We start from the raw sequence: 21,590 nt of genomic DNA, 5'->3' as shown, positions 1-21,590 counted from the left end.
ATATAATGTCTACTAAAAAGTACTTATTTTATATAAGAAAATTTAATTAGACAGATTCATTTAAAAAAATCACTGACATAGAAAAAAGTTGTCATTTTATCTTAAACACTCAAGCAGTTGTCGTCATTTTATGCATAAAGCCTTTGTTCCATAAATAAAGAAATCTGTTATAAAAATCAAATTCATTATTTGTTTCACTCAAACATCGTGGAACAAATAAAACTCCCTTTAGATATCTCCAACAGCTGCAGAACATAAATCAAATGAAGTTTAACGTCTTCAAAATAAGTTGAGCGTTTTGGAAAACTCTTCTTCATCTACTTTTTCAGCCTCTTCTATGACTTAGAAAAATCTATCACAGACTCCTAATTTATCCAATATGGCATTTGTTTTGCCCACACTCAGCAGTGAAGAGAGCACATGGCGTCAATTTATTCAACTTTTTTTTATCCTCTATCTGTCATTTTGAATGTCATCTTAGAAAGGGAGACATAATTGCTGGTGCAGTTTTATCTTTGAGGACATCAAATAAACTACTTTGGATGTGATTTACACCGATTACTTATGAGACTATGCTTAAGGATGAAATCTTATTAGTTTGTTGTACCCCAGTTTTATTAAAAATGGCTTTATTTTTRACTTTGTTGTTTCCCATAGGATTTAAGAAAATATTTTTTGCCTTAATAAAGCTGGTAGAATCGGTCTTAAAATAATAAATGAAAGCCCTTATGCATTCACAGTGCTTGTCAGAAACACGAGCTGCTGTCAAAACTGCAGAGCTGGGTCTGTGTAAACGATGGGTTTGGCTCGACATCAGACTCTGATCACATCTATCTAATCTGATAATCTGCATGATGATTCTACAGGATTTAACGAAGACATCTCATAAACTCTAAATTTCAACACTACATATTTCTGCACTGAAGATGGAATAAAAAAATCGACTTGAAGTCTCTTTTAGACATATACATACTGTAATACTTATKATTAGATCAGAACCTATAGGAGTAATTTAGTCATAACAAAATGTTCACAAGTCATCAAAAGTTTAAGTTTAAAATGTTATAGTGTGTCAGGCTCTTGAGTTTTTATTAACACTGCAAAACCAATAAATAAATAAATAAATAAAAACACTTAAAAAGACCAAAGCTTTGTATTGATATYGGGCTATAAATGCTGTATGATATTTAGGAACATAATAGGTTTGCATATCTGRATCAAATTATAAGAAAGTAGATTTATTCCAGAGTATAATCTAACCCCCTCAAATAATGACATCAAAGCTATGAAATTACTTAATGTCTTTGTGGCAAAGTTGTTCTTTATTGTGAACATTTGCCCTTTAAACTRTATCCTATAATGTTAAATAATAACTCATAAACAAGCGTTCATGCTGGTTTAGGTTGCATCCTAAATATTTAAACAGAGAAAACATTTCTGAGTTGGGTACAGGCTCTCAGGACCTGACCCTCATCTAAGATTCTGTTTCTTTCTCTGTAGAACAAYGAAAAACACAATCAGACAATTCTAAATGTCACCGATGTGTTTTACTTTTTTCTCTTCTCCTTTTGTCAACATGGTTTCAGGCAACCCATTCCTTTTACTTGAGGTGTCCCTGCAGAGTCACGTGGTGTTTGTGTTTTGACTGAATTCAATAAAAGTTTGGTCTTAATTTCTCAAAAAATACACAACAGTTTTCACCAGTTTTTGTCTTTTGTATAAAAATGGTGTGGAATCAAATCCCATATACATTTAAGGCTCGATAGAAAAAAATTAACTCTAAAAAATTGAAGTCTCTGCTTTTAGATAATCTATTAGTGTTGTCTGGGAGGTTAGATGTTTCTACTGTTAGTTAAAAATGAAAGTAGGGATTTAAGAAATATCAAATAATTTACAATTTATCATTTATTTGCACATTTCTGTGCTGCTCTGTTTGGTTGCTGTTKTTGTTTTGACCCTCCTACCCTTGTGTCAAGATGCCCCACAAGGCCTCAGTGTTGAGACTGAGGCCTCTGGGGTCATTTTAACCCAAAGGTAGTAGGAGGGTTAACTTCATAGATCATTTGGTGGTGTTGGAAGTGGGCACTAATGGTTCCTTTTCAGTCATTTCACTCAGTACAACACACAGTTGTATATGGGACACACGCGCCCTCCCACGCCTGGCTGAAACCACCTCTAATCACGTCTTTAGACTGGTGACATGATGACGTTGAATGTCGGGTGACAGGCTCTGCCTTCACCCTATAAGTTCGGAGTCACCAACGTCATTACTCAGTTCTATCGCCCTTCACCTCGCGATAATCACCTCTAAACCTGAGCTCACATAGCTGCTGCTAGTMAGCTCAGCTTCTAAGGTTCTTAGGCTAGCTTTACTGGTGCTAACCGCGTTACCTGCTAGCTCATGTGTCTGCCACTCGACGCTACTTAAGTGACCTTTATTTTCTGCTGAAAATCTGTTTTGTGATTCACGATGAGCACAAAACTACCTTCGAAGAAGCCGAAATCTTCTGTTCGCCCCTGTCTTCAGGCGTGCAGCTTTAAGCTTCATGAGAAGGACCAGCATGAGGCCTGCCCGGCCTGCCTAGGAATCATTCACGCTCGACGGGTGCTTGTGGAGCCCGAGTCCTGCTGGGCCTCCAGAGCAAACACACACTGTCCTCTGTTCCTTTCCATGACAGAGCAGAGCGCTCCTCTGGGAGTGGACACCCTAGCTCATCCTTGGCCCGATGTACTTCTGTACGTGTTTCCCCCAGTGGAAATGATACCACTTGTACTAGAGAGGGTGCGCGGACAGAGCCTGTCTTTGATCCTAGTGGCACCCCGCTGGCCAGCGAAGTCTTGGTARGCCGAGATAATCAGCTTGCTAGCAGCTCAACCCTGGCAACTTCCAGTTCGACGAGGTCTCCTCTCTCAGGCAGAGGGGGAGATTTTTCACCCACACCCAGAACTATGGAAGCTGCATGCTTACCTGCTGAAAGGTCCAGCTTATTAGCCAAAGGCCTTTCTCCAGCAGTAATAGCAACTATCCAAAACGCAAGAGCTTCATCCACTAGAGGATTATATTCCTATAAGTGGCAAGCTTTTGAGCGATGGTGTAAGAACGGGCACCTGGACCCTTTTCAGTGCGCAATAGGAGANTCCTACCCTTGTGTCAAGATGCCCCACAAGGCCTCAGTGTTGAGACTGAGGCCTCTGGGGTCATTTTAACCCAAGGGTAGCAGGAGGGTTAACTTCATACATCATTTGGTGGTGTTGGAAGTGGGCACTAATGGTTCCTTTTCAGTCATTTCACTCAGTACAACACACAGTTGTATATGGGACACGCGCGCCCTCCCGCTCCTGACTGATGCCACCTCTAATCACGTCTTTAGACCGGTGACGTTGAACGTCGGGTGACAGGCTCTGCCTTCACCCTATAAGTTCGGAGTCACCAGCGTCATTACTCAGTTCTATCGCCCTTCACCTCGCGATAGTCACCTCTAAACCTGAGCTCACATAGCTGCTGCTAGTTAGCTCAGCTTCTAAGGTTCTTAGGCTAGCTTTACTGGTGCTAACRMRGTTACCTGCTYGTTCATGTGTCTGCCGCTCGACGCTACTTAAGTGACCTTTATTTTCTGCTGAAAATCTGTTTTGTGGTTCACGATGAGCACAAAACTACCTTCGAAGAAGCCGAAATCTTCTGTTCGTCCGTGTCTTCAGGCGTGCAGCTTTAAGCTTCATGAGAAGGACCAGCATGAGGCCTGCCTAGGAATCATTCATGCTCGACCGGTGCTTGTGGAGCCCGAGTCCTGCCGGGCCTCCAGAGCAAACACACACTGGCCTCTGTTCCTTTCCATGACAGAGCAGAGCGCTCCTCTGTGAGTGGACGCCCTAGCTCATCCTTGGCCCGATGTACTTCTGTACGCGTTTCCCCCAGTGGAAATGATACCACTTGTACTAGAGAGGGTGCGCGGACAGAGCCTGTCTTTGATCCTAGTGGCACCCCGCTGGCCAGCGAAGTCTTGGTATGCCGAGATAATCAGCTTGCTAGCAGCTCAACCCTGGCAACTTCCAGTTCGACGAGYTCTCCTCTCTCAGGCAGAGGGGGAGATTTTTCACCCACACCCAGAACTATGGAAGCTGCATGCTTACCTGCTGAAAGGTCCAGCTTATTAGCCAAAGGCCTTTCTCCAGCAGTAATAACAACTATCCAAAATGCAAGAGCTTCATCCACTAGAGGATTATATTCCTATAAGTGGCAAGCTTTTGAGCGATGGTGTAAGAACGGGCACCTGGACCCTTTTCAGTGCGCAATAGGAGATGTTTTAACATTTCTTCAGGAGCTACTGTGGTTCTTGAGGCTCTCTGCGACCCTCCATTTGAGCCTCTAGAGTCTGTAGAGTTGAAGTTTCTTTCATATAAAGTTGCTTTGCTTCTGGCTTTAGCTACAGCTAAACGGGTCGGGGACCTCCAGGCTCTGTCAGTGAACCCCTCCTGTATCCAGTTTTCTACTAATGASTCTAAAGTGGTTTTGCACCCTAACTCTGCATATCTTCCTAAGATGATACCTTCTAGTTACAGCTCTATGTCTATAGAGCTTTCCAGCTTTCATCCCCACCCTTTTGCATCTGAGYAGCAAAAGAGGCTGCATCTTCTGTGCCCCGTACATGCTCTATGCACTTACATCAGCTGCACACAGGATGTAAGGTCATGTGATCAGCTGTTTGTGGCTGTTGCTAACCCACACAGAGGTACAGCTCTTTCTAGATGAAGACTCMCTCGCTGGATTGTAGAGGCRATCTTGCTAGCATARAGCAGCAKAAACCTTCCAATCCCTCTTGGAGTTAAAYCTCACTCCACCAGGGTTGTAGTGACATCTTGGGCCCTTTTTAAAGGGGTACCTGTGAGTGACATTTGTGCCGRGGCCAGCTGGGCCTCACCAAACACATTTGCACAATTTTACAGCCTGGATGTAACAGCACCTTCGGATAACAGCTGGATAACAGCTGCACATCTGTCATGTTTATTTGCTGTGATAGACTCAGAAAAACCCAAACTGGCCTTCTTTTTGTGGCTTTTAATATTTATAGTATTTGGTAACTTAGATGAGATTTTTATCGCAGTGTAAAGTGAATTTATATCACTCAAGGCTTTAGTTTATAGTGAGKCTGGAGAAGTTTTTTATTGCGCGACAACAGGTTAAAAATAAGCATGAACTTTGCAGTTTTATGTAGCCCAAATCAATGTTATGTTGGCAAATTTACCATAAATCTAGCTTTTTTTCCCCATTTAAGTCTTTCTTTAAAACACACAATAAAAATYGTTTTAATTCCAAAAGGACAATCACAATAAATTAGGACTTAGAATATTATTACATCTGTGATACTGAGGACTTTTTTTTTGATTAACCCCAAGTTCAACCTGCTATGGAACAATGGCTTGAAAACCGAAAATACTTGAAAGAATGTGAAACAGGTGGCACATTTAATAGAGAAATTGAAAAATCTGTGACATAAYTCAACATATAAAATAAAGTAGCATCTTTAATGGGCTTCTTATTGATCTCTGTATTAAAATCAAAATAATACAATCACCTCCCAATTCAGCTCCAGATAGAATGATGACCAGCTGCTTTCAAGAACACATTCTAGTTTCTTGCTAAAAAATTAAGAATATTTTATTTGTAAAAACCCATAAGGTTCTCACCATTTTCAGAGCCTGTTTAGGTGTAAATCTTCTGAGTGWATTTCAGGCTGATAATGTTCTTTGCGACTCTCAGGGTTTTGGCTGAATACAGAGAGATGAGTTAAAGGTTCTGGAAAGATTGCAGCTGTCGTATACAAGGAGGCTGAATCGTAAATTTGTCTCCGGAGCTGCATACTGTGCATTTTTGTTGCAGTGCGAGTTCTGAACTTTTTTTTTACTATATCTGAGTTTTAGCTAAGCGGTGGTTGTTACAAGATGTCTTCTTTAAAAGCTGTCTGGTTTACAACAATGGTTTATCTCCTGCTCTGATCATTTCTCTGTTCACTGTTACTTCTTTCATGGTTTCAAAACTGTAAACTAGATGCCTTTGATCTCAACTGCTTGTATTTTTTTATGGATCATTGTTTATTTCGACGTTAAGCTTTGATTCACACARCGGTTCTAAAATAGGTTTGGGTTTTTTGCATGCTTGATGCCATGTCAATTATCAAAGCTTTTCACAGCTGAGAAAAAAGACAACAACTCGATATTATCCCCAGATTGATGGYGATTGCAGCACATAAGTGGATGTTTATGCTATAGCATTAATAGGTCTTTTTTGTTCATTACCTGCATGATTGCTATTGATCTGCCAGAGGCTGTTTTAAAGGGGTTTTCAGCAGCACTGCGAAAACTCTGCATCAATATGATACGTTACGGCACCGTAATGTATCAGATTTCTGTTTACAGTAATATATTATGTTGATCTGTCCTTCTGTATGAAATCATGATGGGCTTTTTATGCAAATACAGAATATTATGATTGATGCGGAGGAACTTGGGTTTAATTCTTTTCGTTTCCATTTCAGKTGTTTTTCAAACAAATAGATAAAAACCTTGCTCAATGGAGAGGTATATTAAATATGTCTAAAAGAATTAAAACGTGGAGGCTTGAAGAGTTTTGTCACCAAAACTTCAGAGTGTGTATACTTGATTATTGAGTTTAAGATTAAGTTTGTTTAAAASTGTACATACGTTGTCAGAATATAGTGGTAGGGCAGCTGACCTGGGACCAGAAAGTCACAGGTTTGACTCCCCGCCATGCTCACATGACCAAGACGCCRAATCCCTATCTGCTCCCTGGGTGCTTAAGCYTGATTTAATTAGATGTTAGAAATTCAACTTAAAAGCATCTATATAGAGTAAAAGACTGGTGGGTTCAGATCAGTAAAGCCCAGCGTTCAAAATAGTATCAAAACTCGAGGTTTTCATATGTGGGCTTTTAACTTTTTAGCTAAAGGCTAAATTTAGCTGCTCCAGAGTCTGGAAAGAAATGTTTATGCCTTTCCATTCCACTCAGTTTTTATTTGCTTCATTTACTCTGCCACTTGTTTTTAACTGGCAGCTACAATCATCTCTTGTATTGTATATACGACTTAGAATTTATATTGTAAATCAGGGGTGTTTCACTTATTTTGACAGAAGGCCACATGAGCGTTATGGTTCCCCTCAAATTAACTTCAACGTTTCCTGTTTAACTTCCACTAAACAAGCAGCAAGCAAAAATTCAGCTCTACATGATATTCTGTGCATAGAAACAGTGTTTTAACACATCCTCTTATAAACACTGAAAAGTAATATGTATACAACTAACTAAATGTGAAATAAAAATACATAATATTAAAAGTAAAAGGAAGAGTTGTACTCAGTTGAATTCTGAGCTCTAACTGGGAATCCCTACGCATAATTGACATGCATTATTGTAGGTGTAGTTTATGATTTAAAGCAGCTTATTTTGAGACTTTGATACAGGGATATTCAACATAACTGCTCAGGAGGCCACGGGTACTTAAAACCAACAGCTCGGGCCGGATTGATATCGTCTTTCACCTTTTAAATTTGTTTATTTTGTTGCATTGAAGCTTAAATTTAAAGTTTACCATTGATATAAGAACAATTTTCATATTAAATTAGTTCGGACTGAAGCCTCCATTTGGTCTGTGTGTTGCAAATGAAAATCAAAATAACATGTTTTTCCTGCTTGATACGTCAAGAATCATATCTGAACTGTAACCAGTTTATCTTGCTCACTGCTTTGTACGCTAAATTATTCATATTTCTTTCAGGATCCTGTTGGGGAAAATGCCGGAGTCCATGGCCCGGCAGAAGACAGGAAGGAGAAGGTGCCCAGTCCTCATCTGAGCCAGCTGGTGGTCCTCACCAGCAGTGGGACTCTGTACGGGCTGGCACAGAGGGTGGTGGCCACAGAGTCTCTGTAAGCAGCCATCACACAACACTAAGAAGTTTATATCAGCATCTATTCTTGTAWTAAATGTAGATTAACACACATCGGATCAATACTTCTCTGTATATCTGTGATAAATCACATATCGATGTTTAAACTTGATTTGTGTCATTACTGGTGTGATGTAATGTTMCACTAAAGCCCATCAAAGATTCTAGTTCTTGCTTGACAGGAAGTGTTGAACAGCCGGGCCATCAAAGATTTATCCCYCCTCGAACACGTTCTGCAAGGAAGAAAAAAAGTGTTCAGGGTCTCTTCTCATCTTTTAGTCTTCATGTCAAACTCTCTCGATCTTTCCCTCTCTTTAGTTGTTTTTTCTTCATCTCGTTCTGCTCGAGTGGTTTCTCTCCCTTCCCGCCTTAAAAACACACACTGCTCAGTGCCACCCTCACACATAATTAGGTCAAGCCATCATCTGTGCTGACAGCTCCTGGATCCTGAGAGGTCTGCAGTGTACAACAGCAGCTTTATAATGAAAGTCTGTAAAGCAGGGGTTCAGACAACACTGTTCTAAAAACGCTGAATAGGTCTATACCCTCCCACAAAAAAGAAGAAAAAAATAGAGCTAGTTGTGTATTTGTAGCTCTGGAGAATAATGAAAGGAAAACAAGTAAAGTGCAAAGGTCAACAATTTTCTTCGATAAAGATTGAAAAGGAAAGACGAAGTTTGAGGTAGACTTCGAGGCATAAGAAGCTGTTTGACGAGGAAGCGTCATTAAGAAACATGAGCCCCGAACAACCTCTGACGTTTGTCGTTTTCAGCATCAAAAAGCATTTTCTGGTTTCAACAACACGTGAGAAACCTCCTATAGATCTGAGCAGAGAAACCATGTTATTGTTGTTCAGCCCTCCGGCTGTTGTTCTGCTGCTTTAGMTTTTACTAGCCTGATCAGGTAACTGTGAGCTGCTTTTTGTTTTTTCCTCCACACGCTGCTCGGTGTCGCTCAGGCAAACAAGATGTTCCAGCTTAACGTAACATGATTTTTCTCTGCTCGACACAAAGAACCAAAGTCCACTGGGCTCCTTTTTGTGTGTTGGACTGACTCTGAGCTTCTTAATGGTGTTCTCTCTCAGATGGCCGTTGAAGCTGCTTCAGCAATGAGACAGTAATTGATTTGGAGTCATTACTCTGAATATTCCAAGCTGGTGTATTACTCATAAWCTGTTCATTTTATTGCTGACTGAATTCTTAGTAAAGCTGGGTTTAAAGACCAGTAATAGACAGGTAAGGCACTGATGTGCCTAGTCTTGTTATGTTAGTGTTATTTTCTTGAACTATACTTTTCAGTTTTGCCTCTTTTATCTCYTGTTGTGTTGCTTCTGTTAGCCTTGTTGCACAACTTGAGCCTTTTTTTTTGTGCTTGTTTGTTTGAATCAAGATGGAAATCTGAACGTCCGCCCACTTAAACCTGCTKTCTTAGCTTTTATTTAGTTCTTCGCAGCTCGCTCACTTTTGTTTTGTCAGACCAGGATAAACAGGAAGGGGGTCTCCACAGTCACTAAGTGGGAGTTTCTTAGTGTGGAGGAGTTCGTCAAAGACATGATTGTTCYACCTTTGTGGGAGGATTTTGGGAAAGATATGATTGGTTGGGCTAACTATTTAGGGTGGGGTTTGAAGAAGGCATAATGATTTGGCTAGATGAAAGCTAAATTCAGAACTTGTGACATAAAGGTGCTAGCCGCACAAAATTTAAATGTTGTACATATGGAGTGACATATATAAATTCGGGGTCAAAACAGCCCTTAACTGCCTGGATAAGATCACTATTTTTAATATAAATATTAATATTAGTCATAATTTGAGACAGGAAAGTGCTAGCAGTATAAAATTTGAATACAAAAATAAAAGAAAATACTATTACTTCATACATAACTTGCCCCACAAGACTAGTCAAACTTATCAATCACAAACTCCGCCCACACTCAGGAACCTCCGCCTATATTCCAAACCCCTCCCACCCAATACTCGGCCCATACTTAGGAGAAAATACGTCCCCACTTAAGAACCCCACCAATCATGGTTTGGACAAACTCCGCCCACACATGAAGAAACTCCCCCATGTCCTGCCAAGACCCCTACTTAGGATAAACAGTGAAATGGCTGTTTTGGTTCAGACTGCATTGCAGTTTAAGAATGAATTGAATTAATCCCATTTAAGATTTGATTTGTTGTGATCAAATAATACTTTGCTATGGGAAGTGAGCAGTGAAATTGGAAATGTGAGGTTTTCTGGACAGTGTTGCTATAAATTTAAAAAAAAAACTGAGGATGATTTATGGCGTGAGAACCCTGAAATCTGTTCAGCTAAATAATTTAATACATTAAATTTTATRGATCATGAGACAAAATCAAATTGGTGGAACAGCGAGTTACAGATGAGCCGTTTTATAGCATATTTTTATGTTACTGAGCAAACATCGCTGAAGGTGAAACTACAACACAGAATTCTAGCTGTGCCATCAAACATGATAAATCTACTAACAAAACAGGATGAGCAGAATTTATGAGAAAAACGTAAAGTAAAAAAGACAATAAAATATTAGTAGTTTTACAGGTTGCTTATTGATTTTTTTTCCTTTACGTTGAAGTAATTTGTGAAGCTATTTAAACTTTTTTTATTTGCTGCTACAAAACCTAATTTGAGAAAATATGAAACCCCTGCTTCAATGTATATTTTGTGTTTTTTAGTGTGTTTTTAGCTGAGCAGTTTGAGTCCCTGCAGTCCCACTTGGACACAATGATGCCTGCAGCTAAGAAGCCTTTCCTGCAACAGTTTTACTCACAGGTACTGTAAAACTAAATGATCCTGACCAAAATACCAAATTGACTTTAATCGTGTCAARATGGCCAGCTGTGGTGGCACTACATGATTTATGTTTTTCTTTTACATGTTTGTTTGTAATTAAAAAAATATTCTAATCAGTGGAAAAGAGTAATTTAATCAGTTAACATTTTGATATATATTTTTTTGCTTTTGAGGCTTGTAGCTTCAAAAAACCTCAAAGTTGTAATAAATTTGCTTGAATTAATAGCTTTAATAATAACTTACAAATGTATGCATAAAGTAACTTTTAGGTATGACTTTATACTTGTTTTTGTCTTTTCTTTTATCTTTTTTGTTTGGAGTATTTTGCCTTTTTATTGTGCAACACTATGTAAATTTATTCAAGAAGATACATTTATCTCGCTTTTAGAAAAAGCTTTTTTTTAAATTTGGCTTAAGGATAAACAAACTATTTAAATTCTTCTTTATTTATCAATTTGTTTTCTCACAAACAAGACTGTCCCTCAAACAAATATGCAGCTTTAATCCTTAGTTTTTATGTTCACTTGATATATATATATATTTTACATATTTGCTGTTTTTTTTAAATACCAAATAAATGTCATCCCGATTTATTTTGTCGTTATTTAAATCTTCAATGATGTATTTAATGTTAAACAAAAAAGCTGAAAAAAATATTTTTGTTGACTTTACATATGCAGACGGTTTCTACGGCCAGTGAGCTGCGTAAACCYATATACTGGATTGTTGCAGCCAAGGCCATCGACTACGAACAGATGCTGCTCCTGATGGCCGGAGTTAAATGGGACATCAAGGAGATAATGTCGCAGCACAACGTATATGTGGACATTCTGTTGAAGGTAACTTGTCATGTGAAAARGTTCCTAAAAGATATATTTAACAAAATCATCATGGGCTTTTCAAACCCTTCTCAAACCCCTTTCAGTTCYGTCTCTAAGATATTAAACTGTGACCAAACTGAGACATAATTAATCCTCCTGCTGCCCTTTGGTCCAAGTGACCCACAAGCCTTTTTAAAAGTGAGTCGTCGTGGGTCATTTTGAACCAAGGGCAGCAGGATATTGAAGACATTTTGTGGCTAAATTGTGACAAAAATGAAATTACACCATTTTCAGGAATGTTGCAGGCATTTCAAATTTTATTTGCAGTTAATTACGCACATAATACCTATATATATATATATATATATATATATATATGTACCCCACAAAAGCACTATTTTTTTTCAGAATATACCTTTATTATTTGATAAAGAAGTGCATGGATCAGCTGTAAACACTGCACTCCAACCTATTATTTATCCACCCGGAGTGACATAAAAGGAGCGCTACGACACGTGAGTCTCCAAACTGCAGGCYTACAATCTTGAAAGTTTTACACTGTAAGTACCGTGGTATTCTKTGTAAGTACCGTGGTATTCTCTATAAGTACTGTGGTATTGTCTGCAGGCCARGAGTCAGTTTAAGTAATTCTTCTGTGAGAAACAATTACAACCAGACATTTGATTACTCAAGTAAAGGAGAGGTTATGATATGTAACATGCGCTTCTATTTTGAAAAGTAAGAGCATGTTGGCATGGTGTAAGTTCACCAGACAAGCACCATGACACAGGAGTCTCCAAGGCTACACTCTTGTGTTACTCATAAGTACATGGTCCCAAAGTTGAGACTCTTCTGACTCACTGGTAACCTAAAGATACTGAGCGCTGCATCATAAAAGTTTTCAAACTAAATGTGAATTGGCACGAGTACCGCATTTTGTTAAATGTCTCATCTGTATTACGCTCAGCCTCTGTTTTAAATCCAGGCTGGAGACAATGTTGCAACAAATTTCAGCTGCATTTAACAGAGATCTCCTCATTAAGACTGTTGCATCATTTATGCCACAAAAAATCCCTCTTTACTTTGTGTGGTGAATATAAATGATTGCTCCAGGACTCCTGGTCTCTTTGTTCAGACTTCTAACTGTGAGAAAGTTTCAAAATTACTGCAATTTTTTTTATTTCTTTACTCAAACTTCGAGTCATTCATCATTCAGGACACTCAAACACAAAACACACCGAACAACTGGATTAAATTTGCTTTTAAGTCACGGCATATTCAAATGTCTTGTCTAAAGTGTAAAAATGTGTTTTTGCTCTTGAGTTTAAAATCTTTTAGAGACCTTTAATATCAGTTGTTTGGGATTGGATGAATAATTTATGAGTAGTTTTTGTTGAAGACACCTGATCTTAGCAGCCTTACAGGTATTTTTGGAAGTTTTTCCCTAAATGTGTGTCTTTATTCACGCCGCCCGCTCAAACTATCGTGAATTTTTCATGAAGGGCAAAGGACACATAATCCACTCCAGTCCCTTTTTTTTATATTCAGTAAAAACTCCAAAATCTGAATTAAATATTAATGAATTATAAAAAAAAAAACGAATACTTTGTTTCATACTTTTGGTTTAGTAAAAAAAGGGAGCTTTTAATTAAAAATGAAAAGGCACAAGTTGAACTTCAAARGTGCATTTTATGTTCTTCTTTTACATGTTTCATCACCGAAATAATCATGTAATAACTGTTACAGCAGTACTTAATAAAAAGTGAATCCTCCTCACCTGCTGCCTTTCATCACAGCGATTTCAGCCATACTTTACAGCCATATTATTTGCAGTRTCATGATATTGCAAGATATTGCGAGCCGTATTAGTGATCAAATYCATTAAACTTCGACTCAATAGCAGTAAATTTGTTATCACCATTTTTGTTTTGGCTGACGTTGATTAGCTCAGGCAGCCATCTTCAATTAAAATYACTAAACATTAATCAGTTGTACACCCAGTGACTACTTCTTGAAACTTTATTCAYATACAACTGGTGGTTCATGGGTTATTTTACAGAGTTGACTTCAATAGATAATGYCAAAGTTGGTCATCAGTTAGCTCCCTTAGTATAAGTTGAGCATGACTCTCAGCTGCCACATAAAATTTCTACTCAGTAGCTGTAACTTTGGCAGAGTTGTAGTCATTGTATTTGCAAAGGTCAATGAGGTATTGAATAGAGGAGCCATGCACGCTTCGGAAGATTGATCGCTGTGGTACGAGTGCGACGCCATATTGGAGGGGCAAGCTGTTGATGTAAATATTTTCTTAGCTAGCTGTCCACACAGAATTGCATCTAAATATTATCTTTTCATTGGTTAGTTTCTACCTGTTAGAAACATTATTAAGACTCATGTACTTCGGCAACATGTTCTTGTCTGATATGTAATATGATGTACTTACATGCATTTCTACCAAATGATGGTTGTTAATAAGCAAACTGAGTCTCATTGATGTGCTGACCTAAATTTGACATGTCATGGTTACCACATTKAGCTTCACCAGCTAACGGTCTGTTTTCATCGAAAAATATGGCCTCTCTCCAACCAAGAAAAAACACATATTAAAGGAGCTGCCCACTGCTTTCATTATYGCCAGTGTACCTCATTGACTAAAGTGGCTTAGCTGTGTCYGCCATCTTGAATGTAGTTGACTCCAAAGGTTAAGGGTTGTATATGAGCTTCCAGTTTGTTTGATTTAAATTTCCAGTTTTATTAACATATGTCTACTGGTTAATAAGAWATTCTGTAGAAATGACACGTGAACACAGGGACACGACACAGAGAAAAACATTATCTGCCTTCATCTACAGTGGTGGGAGATACGTAGTTTATTTTATAAAACGTTAATTGTATTTTGGGCCTTGTTTTTTAACTAGACACAATCTAACTCAAGGTAGTTGTGTAAATGTTCAATCCTACTGACAAAAAAGGCTTTTTAACATGACATTTTACAGGAAATGGTGTTTTAAATGGCAACAATTGATGTTCACATTGTGTTCTTTTTACATTTAATCAGCCATCACCRTCACCCAAAGCTGCTACAAGCTCACAAAACGTGTCGTACAAAATCATCAGTCACTCATCAAAAAAATCGCACAAACTAAATATCCAACCTTTTTTTTTCCTCTCATTTTTCAGAAATGAAACCTTACCTCTCCGTGTTCCCAGTGTTCATCGATCTTTCTGTGGCACCGGCRGTTCTGCCGTTTAACTTAACTAATTTTGTTCATGAGGCAAAGTGCCTGAGAGGAAACCCCATCTCAGCGGCTCGCCTTTAAACGCCTGACTGTCAAACGAGTCCAGCTGATGGACCGACGTGAAGTACATTACAAGTCACATGTATTTCCCCCCCATCAGGTGCTAATAACCGGCCTCGTCAACATGCCGTACGCTCCTACAGGGCTGTGTTCCAGAGCGCTGCACACACATGTACAGATATTTTATTCATGAACTCGGGTTGATCACTGTCATTCCGCTGTGATTTGCATATAAAGTGACAGAGAAATGCAGCAGCCTCAGAATGACTGCAGTGACAAAATGCTCCAGTCAGAAATGATTATGAGTCTGTTTGCAAATGAATGACATCTCATTTCTGGGTGAAAAATGATTGGAAATGTTAGTTTTAAAAAGCCAGTCTTTTGTTGTTGTTTTTTATTATTCAAATTAGACTGGAAGTTGTCAAAAACACATTAGAAAAGATGGTTCAGATCATATCTATGCAGTTTTTATGTGCTGTAGCTCACAGCTGATAAAACAATGTTATAAACTGGACAGTTTCATCCCTAATTGAACATTTAAAAGTGAATAAGTGGAACTCCTTCAGTGGGAGATATTTATGGCTAYAAGCAAGTTGCATCAGAACATAACACACAGAACGTACCTTTGGGTCCCTTGTGACTCAAACAACCTGGTACAAGTTTGTATCCCACCGTCTTCATCTTCCTCTGGGATGTTTCCTCTTAATGCTTTGGTGCTAAAACATAARGACATTTGGAGGCAGTACTGTCCTCTATTTGCTGCTTTGATGCCCAAGAGTTTTGATCTGTTATTTTTTTAAGAACGGTTGCTTTAATTTAAATGAATCTTTTAGAAATTTACATTCGTCTTCAGATTGTGCCAGATCTAAACATACTGTACACAAAACATAAACATTGTTGTGAGTTTCTACTAATCGGCCATCTCTTTTCATAAAGATATTGTGGCTCCATCTGTCCAAACAGCCAAAATATAATTAAAGCTTTTTTTTTAATATGTTTCAGGATTGTAGCCAATACAATATTGTGCATCTATTGCTCTAAAATGTATGTTTATTATTTTATTATTATGTTTGCATATTTTATTACTTTATTTTATTGCCACTTTCATGAAAGGTTGGGGATAATAAAGCATTCACACAATGAAAATAAATGTAGCTGTCAACATCCTTAAAACTGTTCAAAATCTTAAAATATCGTGTATGTTTTACCGTTTACTCTAGTTCTGCTTCTTAGTTCTAATTTCAGCCTTCTTTGTCTTTTTTTTGCTACTTTTAGCTTTTTGATACTATTTCAGCTATATCCATATTCCACTCTGCTTTTCTACTAATCTCAACTTTTTCTGCTTCTTTCTGCTTATTTAAGCTGTTTTTCAACTTTAAGGCTATTTTTTCAGCTTTTTACTGCTTAATATAGCAAACATGCTCTTTCTGCTTCTTTGTGCTAACTTCAGCTTTTTTAAATACATTTTAGCTATTTTCAGCTCATTTCAGCTTTTTTAGCTATTTTGTCACAAATTGCAACATTTTGTTTCTGTCTTCATTCTACTGTCTTTTTATCATCTGTCTGCTAAATCCATCTTTTTCTGCTTTTTTATCTCCAGCTTTTTCAACACATTTTTTTGATTTTTCACAGATTTACTTTTATTTCCTACTTTCAGCAAACATCAGCTGTTCAAACTGAACAGTTTTGCTGATAAACATTTTCAGCTTCTTCAGCAATTTTCAGCAAAAATCTTTCAGCAATAAACTTTTACACTGCATTTTTGTAGGAAATGCTCATTTTCTAGTTAATTAACTGATCACACCAAATATAGTTATGACACAGTGACATTTGTAGAAATTAAGCCACCGTTTGGTGTGGTAGTTGCTGAGAGTCAACCCCAACAAATTATTTGAGTACCAACAGATAATATGAGATCTTAGTTTAAATTTGGCATGAAAGGCTTTAGGAGAAAAGTGTTATAAAGATATTTTATTCATCCATCCATCTTTGACTGCTCATCTCTTTTTAAATTGACTTTATGTTGAATAGATTTTTTTTAGTTCTCCAGGCAATTATTAGGTGACTTTCCCAGTTCATAACTTTATATATTTTTTGTATTGTGTAGCAGAGAGAGAGCAGAGGAAAACCAAATCTGATGCCGTCATGAAGACTTTTATTTTGTTTGTCTTCTCACGGGGAAATCCAAGATAATAAAGTCCTGCTATGATATTTTTGCTGTGTAGATTTGAGGTCATTCTTGTGGAGAAAATACTTTATGTAAAGTCAGTCACTGTCACTTTATTAAATATGCTTCACAATTGAATACCTGTGTATACACTCACCGGCCACTTTATTAGGTACACCACGCTAGTAACGGGTTGGACCCCCTTTTGCCTTCAGAACTGCCTCACTTCTTTGTGGCATAGATTCAACAAGGTGCTGGAAGCATTCCTCAGAGGTTTTGGTCCATATTGACTTGATGGCATCACACAGTTGCCGCAGATTTGTCGGCTGCACATCCATGATGCGAATCTCCCGTTCCACCACATCCCAAAGATGCTCTATTGGATTGAGATCTGGTGACTGTGGAGGCCATTTGAGTACAGTGAACTCATTGTCATGTTCAAGAAACCAGTCTGAGATGATTCCAGCTTTATGACATGGCGCATTATCCTGCTGAAAGTAGCCATCAGATGTTGGGGACATTGTGGTCATAAAGGGATGGGCATGGTCAGCAACAATACTCAGGTAGGCTGTGGCGTTGCAACGATGCTCAATTGGTACCAAGGGGCCCAAAGAGTGCCAAGAAAAGATTCCCCACACCATGACACCACCACCACCAGCCTGAACCGTTGATACAAGGCAGGATGGATCCATGCTTTCATGTTGTTGACGCCAAATTCTGATCCTACCATCCGAATGTCGCAGCAGAAATCGAGACTCAACAGACGTTTTCCAATCTTCTCTTGTCCAATTTCGATGAGCTTGTGCAAATTGTAGCCTCAGTTTCCTGTTCTTAGCTGAAAGGAGTGGCACCCGGTGTGGTCTTCTGCTGCTGAAGCCCATCTGCCTCAAAGTTCGACGTACTGTGCGTTCAGAGATGCTCTTCTGCCTACCTRGGTTGTAACGGGTGGTTATTTGAGTCACTGTTGCCTTTCTATCAGCTCGAACCAGTCGGCCCATTCTCCTCTGACCTCTGGCATCAACAAGGCATTTCCGCCCACAGGACTGCCGCTCACTGGATGTTTTTTCTTTTTCGGACCATTCTCTGTAAARCCTAGAGATGGTTGTGCGTGAAAATCCCAGTAGATCAGCAGTTTCTGAAATACTCAGACCAGCCCTTCTGGCACCAACAACCATGCCACGTTCAAAGGCACTCAAATCACCTTTCTTCCCCATACTGATGCTCGGTTTGAACTGCAGGAGATTGTCTTGACCATGTCTACATGCCTAAATGCACTGAGTTGCCGCCATGTGATTGGCTGATTAGAAATTAAGAGTTAACGAGCAGTTGGACAGGTGTACCTAATAAAGTGGCCGGTGAGTGTATATAATGCCTGTACAGCATGTCTGCTTCTAAATATGAAGTTGATTATGAATACATACCACAGATCTCAGACAGTTTCTTCTAAATAAAGCATAAAAAGAATTACCTTTATTGCTATTAAAAAGAAAAAATAAGTCGGTCCTCTGGACGGATTCTTCTTTAATGAAACGTTTCGTCTCTCCTCCAAGAGACTTCTTCAGTCTGATTGGAAGAGAGACAAAACGGTTCATTAAAGAAGAGCCCGTCCAGAAGACCGACTTATTTTTTCTGTTACTATTGATTGACTTGATTTGATCCCCTTTTCTGTGTCCTCCTTTAGGAGTTTGAGCAGTTTAACAAGCGGCTGAGTGATGTTTCCAGACACGTACGCATTCCTCTGCCTGTGTCCAACGTCCTCTGGGAGCACTGCATCCGCCTGGCCAACAGGACTCTCGTTGAGGGGTAAGAAAGTCACAACACGGGCCGACAGTCAGTCTTCGGCTGTTGTGATGAAACTGGTGTCTGAATCTTTTAGTCACAAAATGTAAATAATTGATTCCTGAGTCCCTTTTACTTTTCTTTTCTGTATGAAATTGTAACTCAGAGTAGTGTATTGAAATATTTGATGTGCACAGCCTTGAGGTTAACAGACTCATCTTCCATTCAGTTCCCTGTAGAAAGACTTCTCTTTGTATTACCTGTARGCTGCGGTGACCTATTACATATTTATGAGTTAATAATAGCTGGAAAATAAAWGTCACAATCCTCTAAATCAGCAGTTTTAGGACGTGCCAAAAAYCCAATAGCTTCAGTAAATAACAGTCTTATTGGAGCCTCTTTAAGGTGGTTTCTCACTGCCTGGACTGGGACTAGTTGGTGAATGGTGTCAGGAACTAAACCAGATCTACCTATGAGCATTTCAACCTCCAGCAGATTGAATTATAATTACAGGGGGTGACTGAGGTGGGCAAAGATATAATATGTGGTCAAGAATATATTTTTACAAGTCGTGCACAAAAAAATAAGCCATCATTTTAAAAAAATGGCCACTCGAAACACTCAACAGTCAATTGGTTCATTCTTCTGATCATTCTTATACAAATTTATGAATAAGAATATCTAAAAAGAAAAAACTGTTTTATTGTGTAGAAATTACACTAGTTACTTTGGATTTCTTACCTAATGAATGTATTTACTCTAATTGTAAATGGTTAGAAATACTATCCTAAAATTGTTTTTTTTTTTTCAAGTTATAGATAATCAGTACAGTAAAATGTTAGGTTAGCAGTAGTATTTAATGTATTTGTTTAGAATACAGCTGCACCAAATCAAATACTTATTTTTGTTACTGCTCTGCCTGGAGGAACAAAGCTTCAGGAAAACAAAGATAACTTCATCCATTTTTAAGATGCATAAATTATTCAAAATAAAAGAGCTTCCAAGCAAACTAGAAGCCATCAGTCTTGTTTGACATTTGACTACATTATATACAGATTGTTTTGTTTAATTTGACATAATGATGTTCAGTTGGTGTTGTGGACAGGTACAAAKACCTGAGATGTTACATCGATGTAAAAGTGAAAAGTCACTCTGAAAATAATGCTTTTAGTTCTTTGACTGTATTAAAAAGTAAAAATCTTATGCAAGCTACATCATCAAACATGACTAGATAATTTTCTGCAAAAATTCAGCATAAATGCTTAATGCTGAAAGATTTTAGTGGGGAAAAAAAGAAAAAGGTGTGCAAGAATTTTGCAGTTCGTTGTAAAGTATCCCCAAAAAAAGCTTTAATTAGCAGAACAGTAGCTGAATGAGCTGATTCTAGCATAAAGAAGCAGAAAGAGAACATGTTGGCTGAATTAAGCCACTGAAAGAGTTGTCTGAAAGTATCAKTGAAAGGTGACTTTAGCCAAAATAAAACAACACAAAACTAACCAAAAAAAGGGGAAAAAAAGAGCTTAAATTGCAAAAGGAGCTGTAAAAGCATAAAAAGCTTAAATTAGCAAAAAGAAGCAGATAGAAGCACAAAAAATTAAATTTGTGAAATAGCTGAAAAGAGCAGAAAGATGGCTGAAAAGTAGAAAAAAGCTGAAATTAGAAAAAAAGAAGCTACAATTACCACAAAGAAATTAAAAAAGTAGAACCAAACCAAAAAGGTGAAAAGTGCAGGAAAGATTTAACTATTTTGAAGGATTGTAAGGATGTTGAAAACAGCTCCATTAGATTTTAAAGAGAACAAATATGGCCGAAAAGACTAAATATTTCAAAAGGTATAAATTGCTGAGATACCAAAAGTCATAGCCAAAATGTCCAGAAAGAGCTGAAAGTTTTGATACATGAATTATTGAAATATCACAACAATCGCAGAACAAGATACGTGCCGAAAAACATACGGAAGAAAAATCATCTGAATAGTGTAAATGCTCGATTTATCTGTACATCAGACTGCTTGATAGGTTACGCGAAAAAAATATCGACCCGCAGCCAAGTGAATATCAGACTGCGGGTCACATCTCTCACACAAACAGCTCAGGGCTCTTGACACACCCCTTCAAAAGTGTTTTGCCACTTTTTCCCTTGAAAGCAACATATATGGACTGCAACAGTTGACAAAACYTTGGTCCTTTTTTTGTCTTTTGAATGTTGAACCAAGGTATTACACAAAGTAGGTTCTTTTTAGGTGACAGGGGTAATGAATCTATCTGAAGGTCCAGATCAATAAATGGTGAAAAGGTGAGGAGTTAACCACTGGCAYTTATCATGAGGTTTCACACATTTTAATGAGAAGAAGGAAGAAAAGAATGRTGTCACTGAAAACAGCTTATCTTGGCTGCGTTGGAGGGTTTGGAGCCACGAAAGATGTTCTGTGCATTATTGTGCTGCTCGAGTGTTTTAAAAAGGAGGGTGCGGTAAATGTTGGATATTAAGCGTAGGTGGAAGGCTTGCTCCTCTCCACTGAGAAAGGATAACYTGTTTTCCTGCTTGGAAATTTGCTAAACACTTTACTTCTTATTGTGTAAAAGAACTTTTGAACCCACTCCAAAGAGCAAATGTGCCATTACGACTGTGTCGCTCGATCAATTTTACACGGCTACTGCGGGCTCCTACAACCTGCCTGATCCTCCCAGTACACTCCAGAGTAAACAGACCAGCACACACACACACACACACACACACACACACACA

The 21,590-nt window shown here is 38.2% G+C and overlaps 1 protein-coding gene across 2 annotated transcripts in view; it reads left to right on the top strand.

Moving 5' to 3' along the window:
* Positions 1 to 21,590, top strand: part of vps50 (VPS50 subunit of EARP/GARPII complex) — a 114,820-nt gene that overhangs the window by 90,689 nt on the left and 2,541 nt on the right. For both annotated transcript variants that reach the window (XM_014028877.1, XM_014028876.1), the window contains 4 exons: positions 7,791 to 7,939; positions 10,659 to 10,755; positions 11,457 to 11,615; positions 18,745 to 18,866. In XM_014028877.1, coding sequence (XP_013884331.1) covers positions 7,791 to 7,939; positions 10,659 to 10,755; positions 11,457 to 11,615; positions 18,745 to 18,866 — 527 coding nt within the window. The remainder of the gene's footprint in view (positions 1 to 7,790; positions 7,940 to 10,658; positions 10,756 to 11,456; positions 11,616 to 18,744; positions 18,867 to 21,590) is intronic.

Source organism: Austrofundulus limnaeus, unplaced genomic scaffold (genome assembly GCF_001266775.1).
Source record: "Austrofundulus limnaeus strain Quisiro unplaced genomic scaffold, Austrofundulus_limnaeus-1.0 Scaffold826, whole genome shotgun sequence".
Classification (NCBI taxonomy): domain Eukaryota; kingdom Metazoa; phylum Chordata; class Actinopteri; order Cyprinodontiformes; family Rivulidae; genus Austrofundulus; species Austrofundulus limnaeus.
Note: the sequence above shows the minus strand (reverse complement) of the source record. Positions and strands in the feature narration are given on the sequence as shown.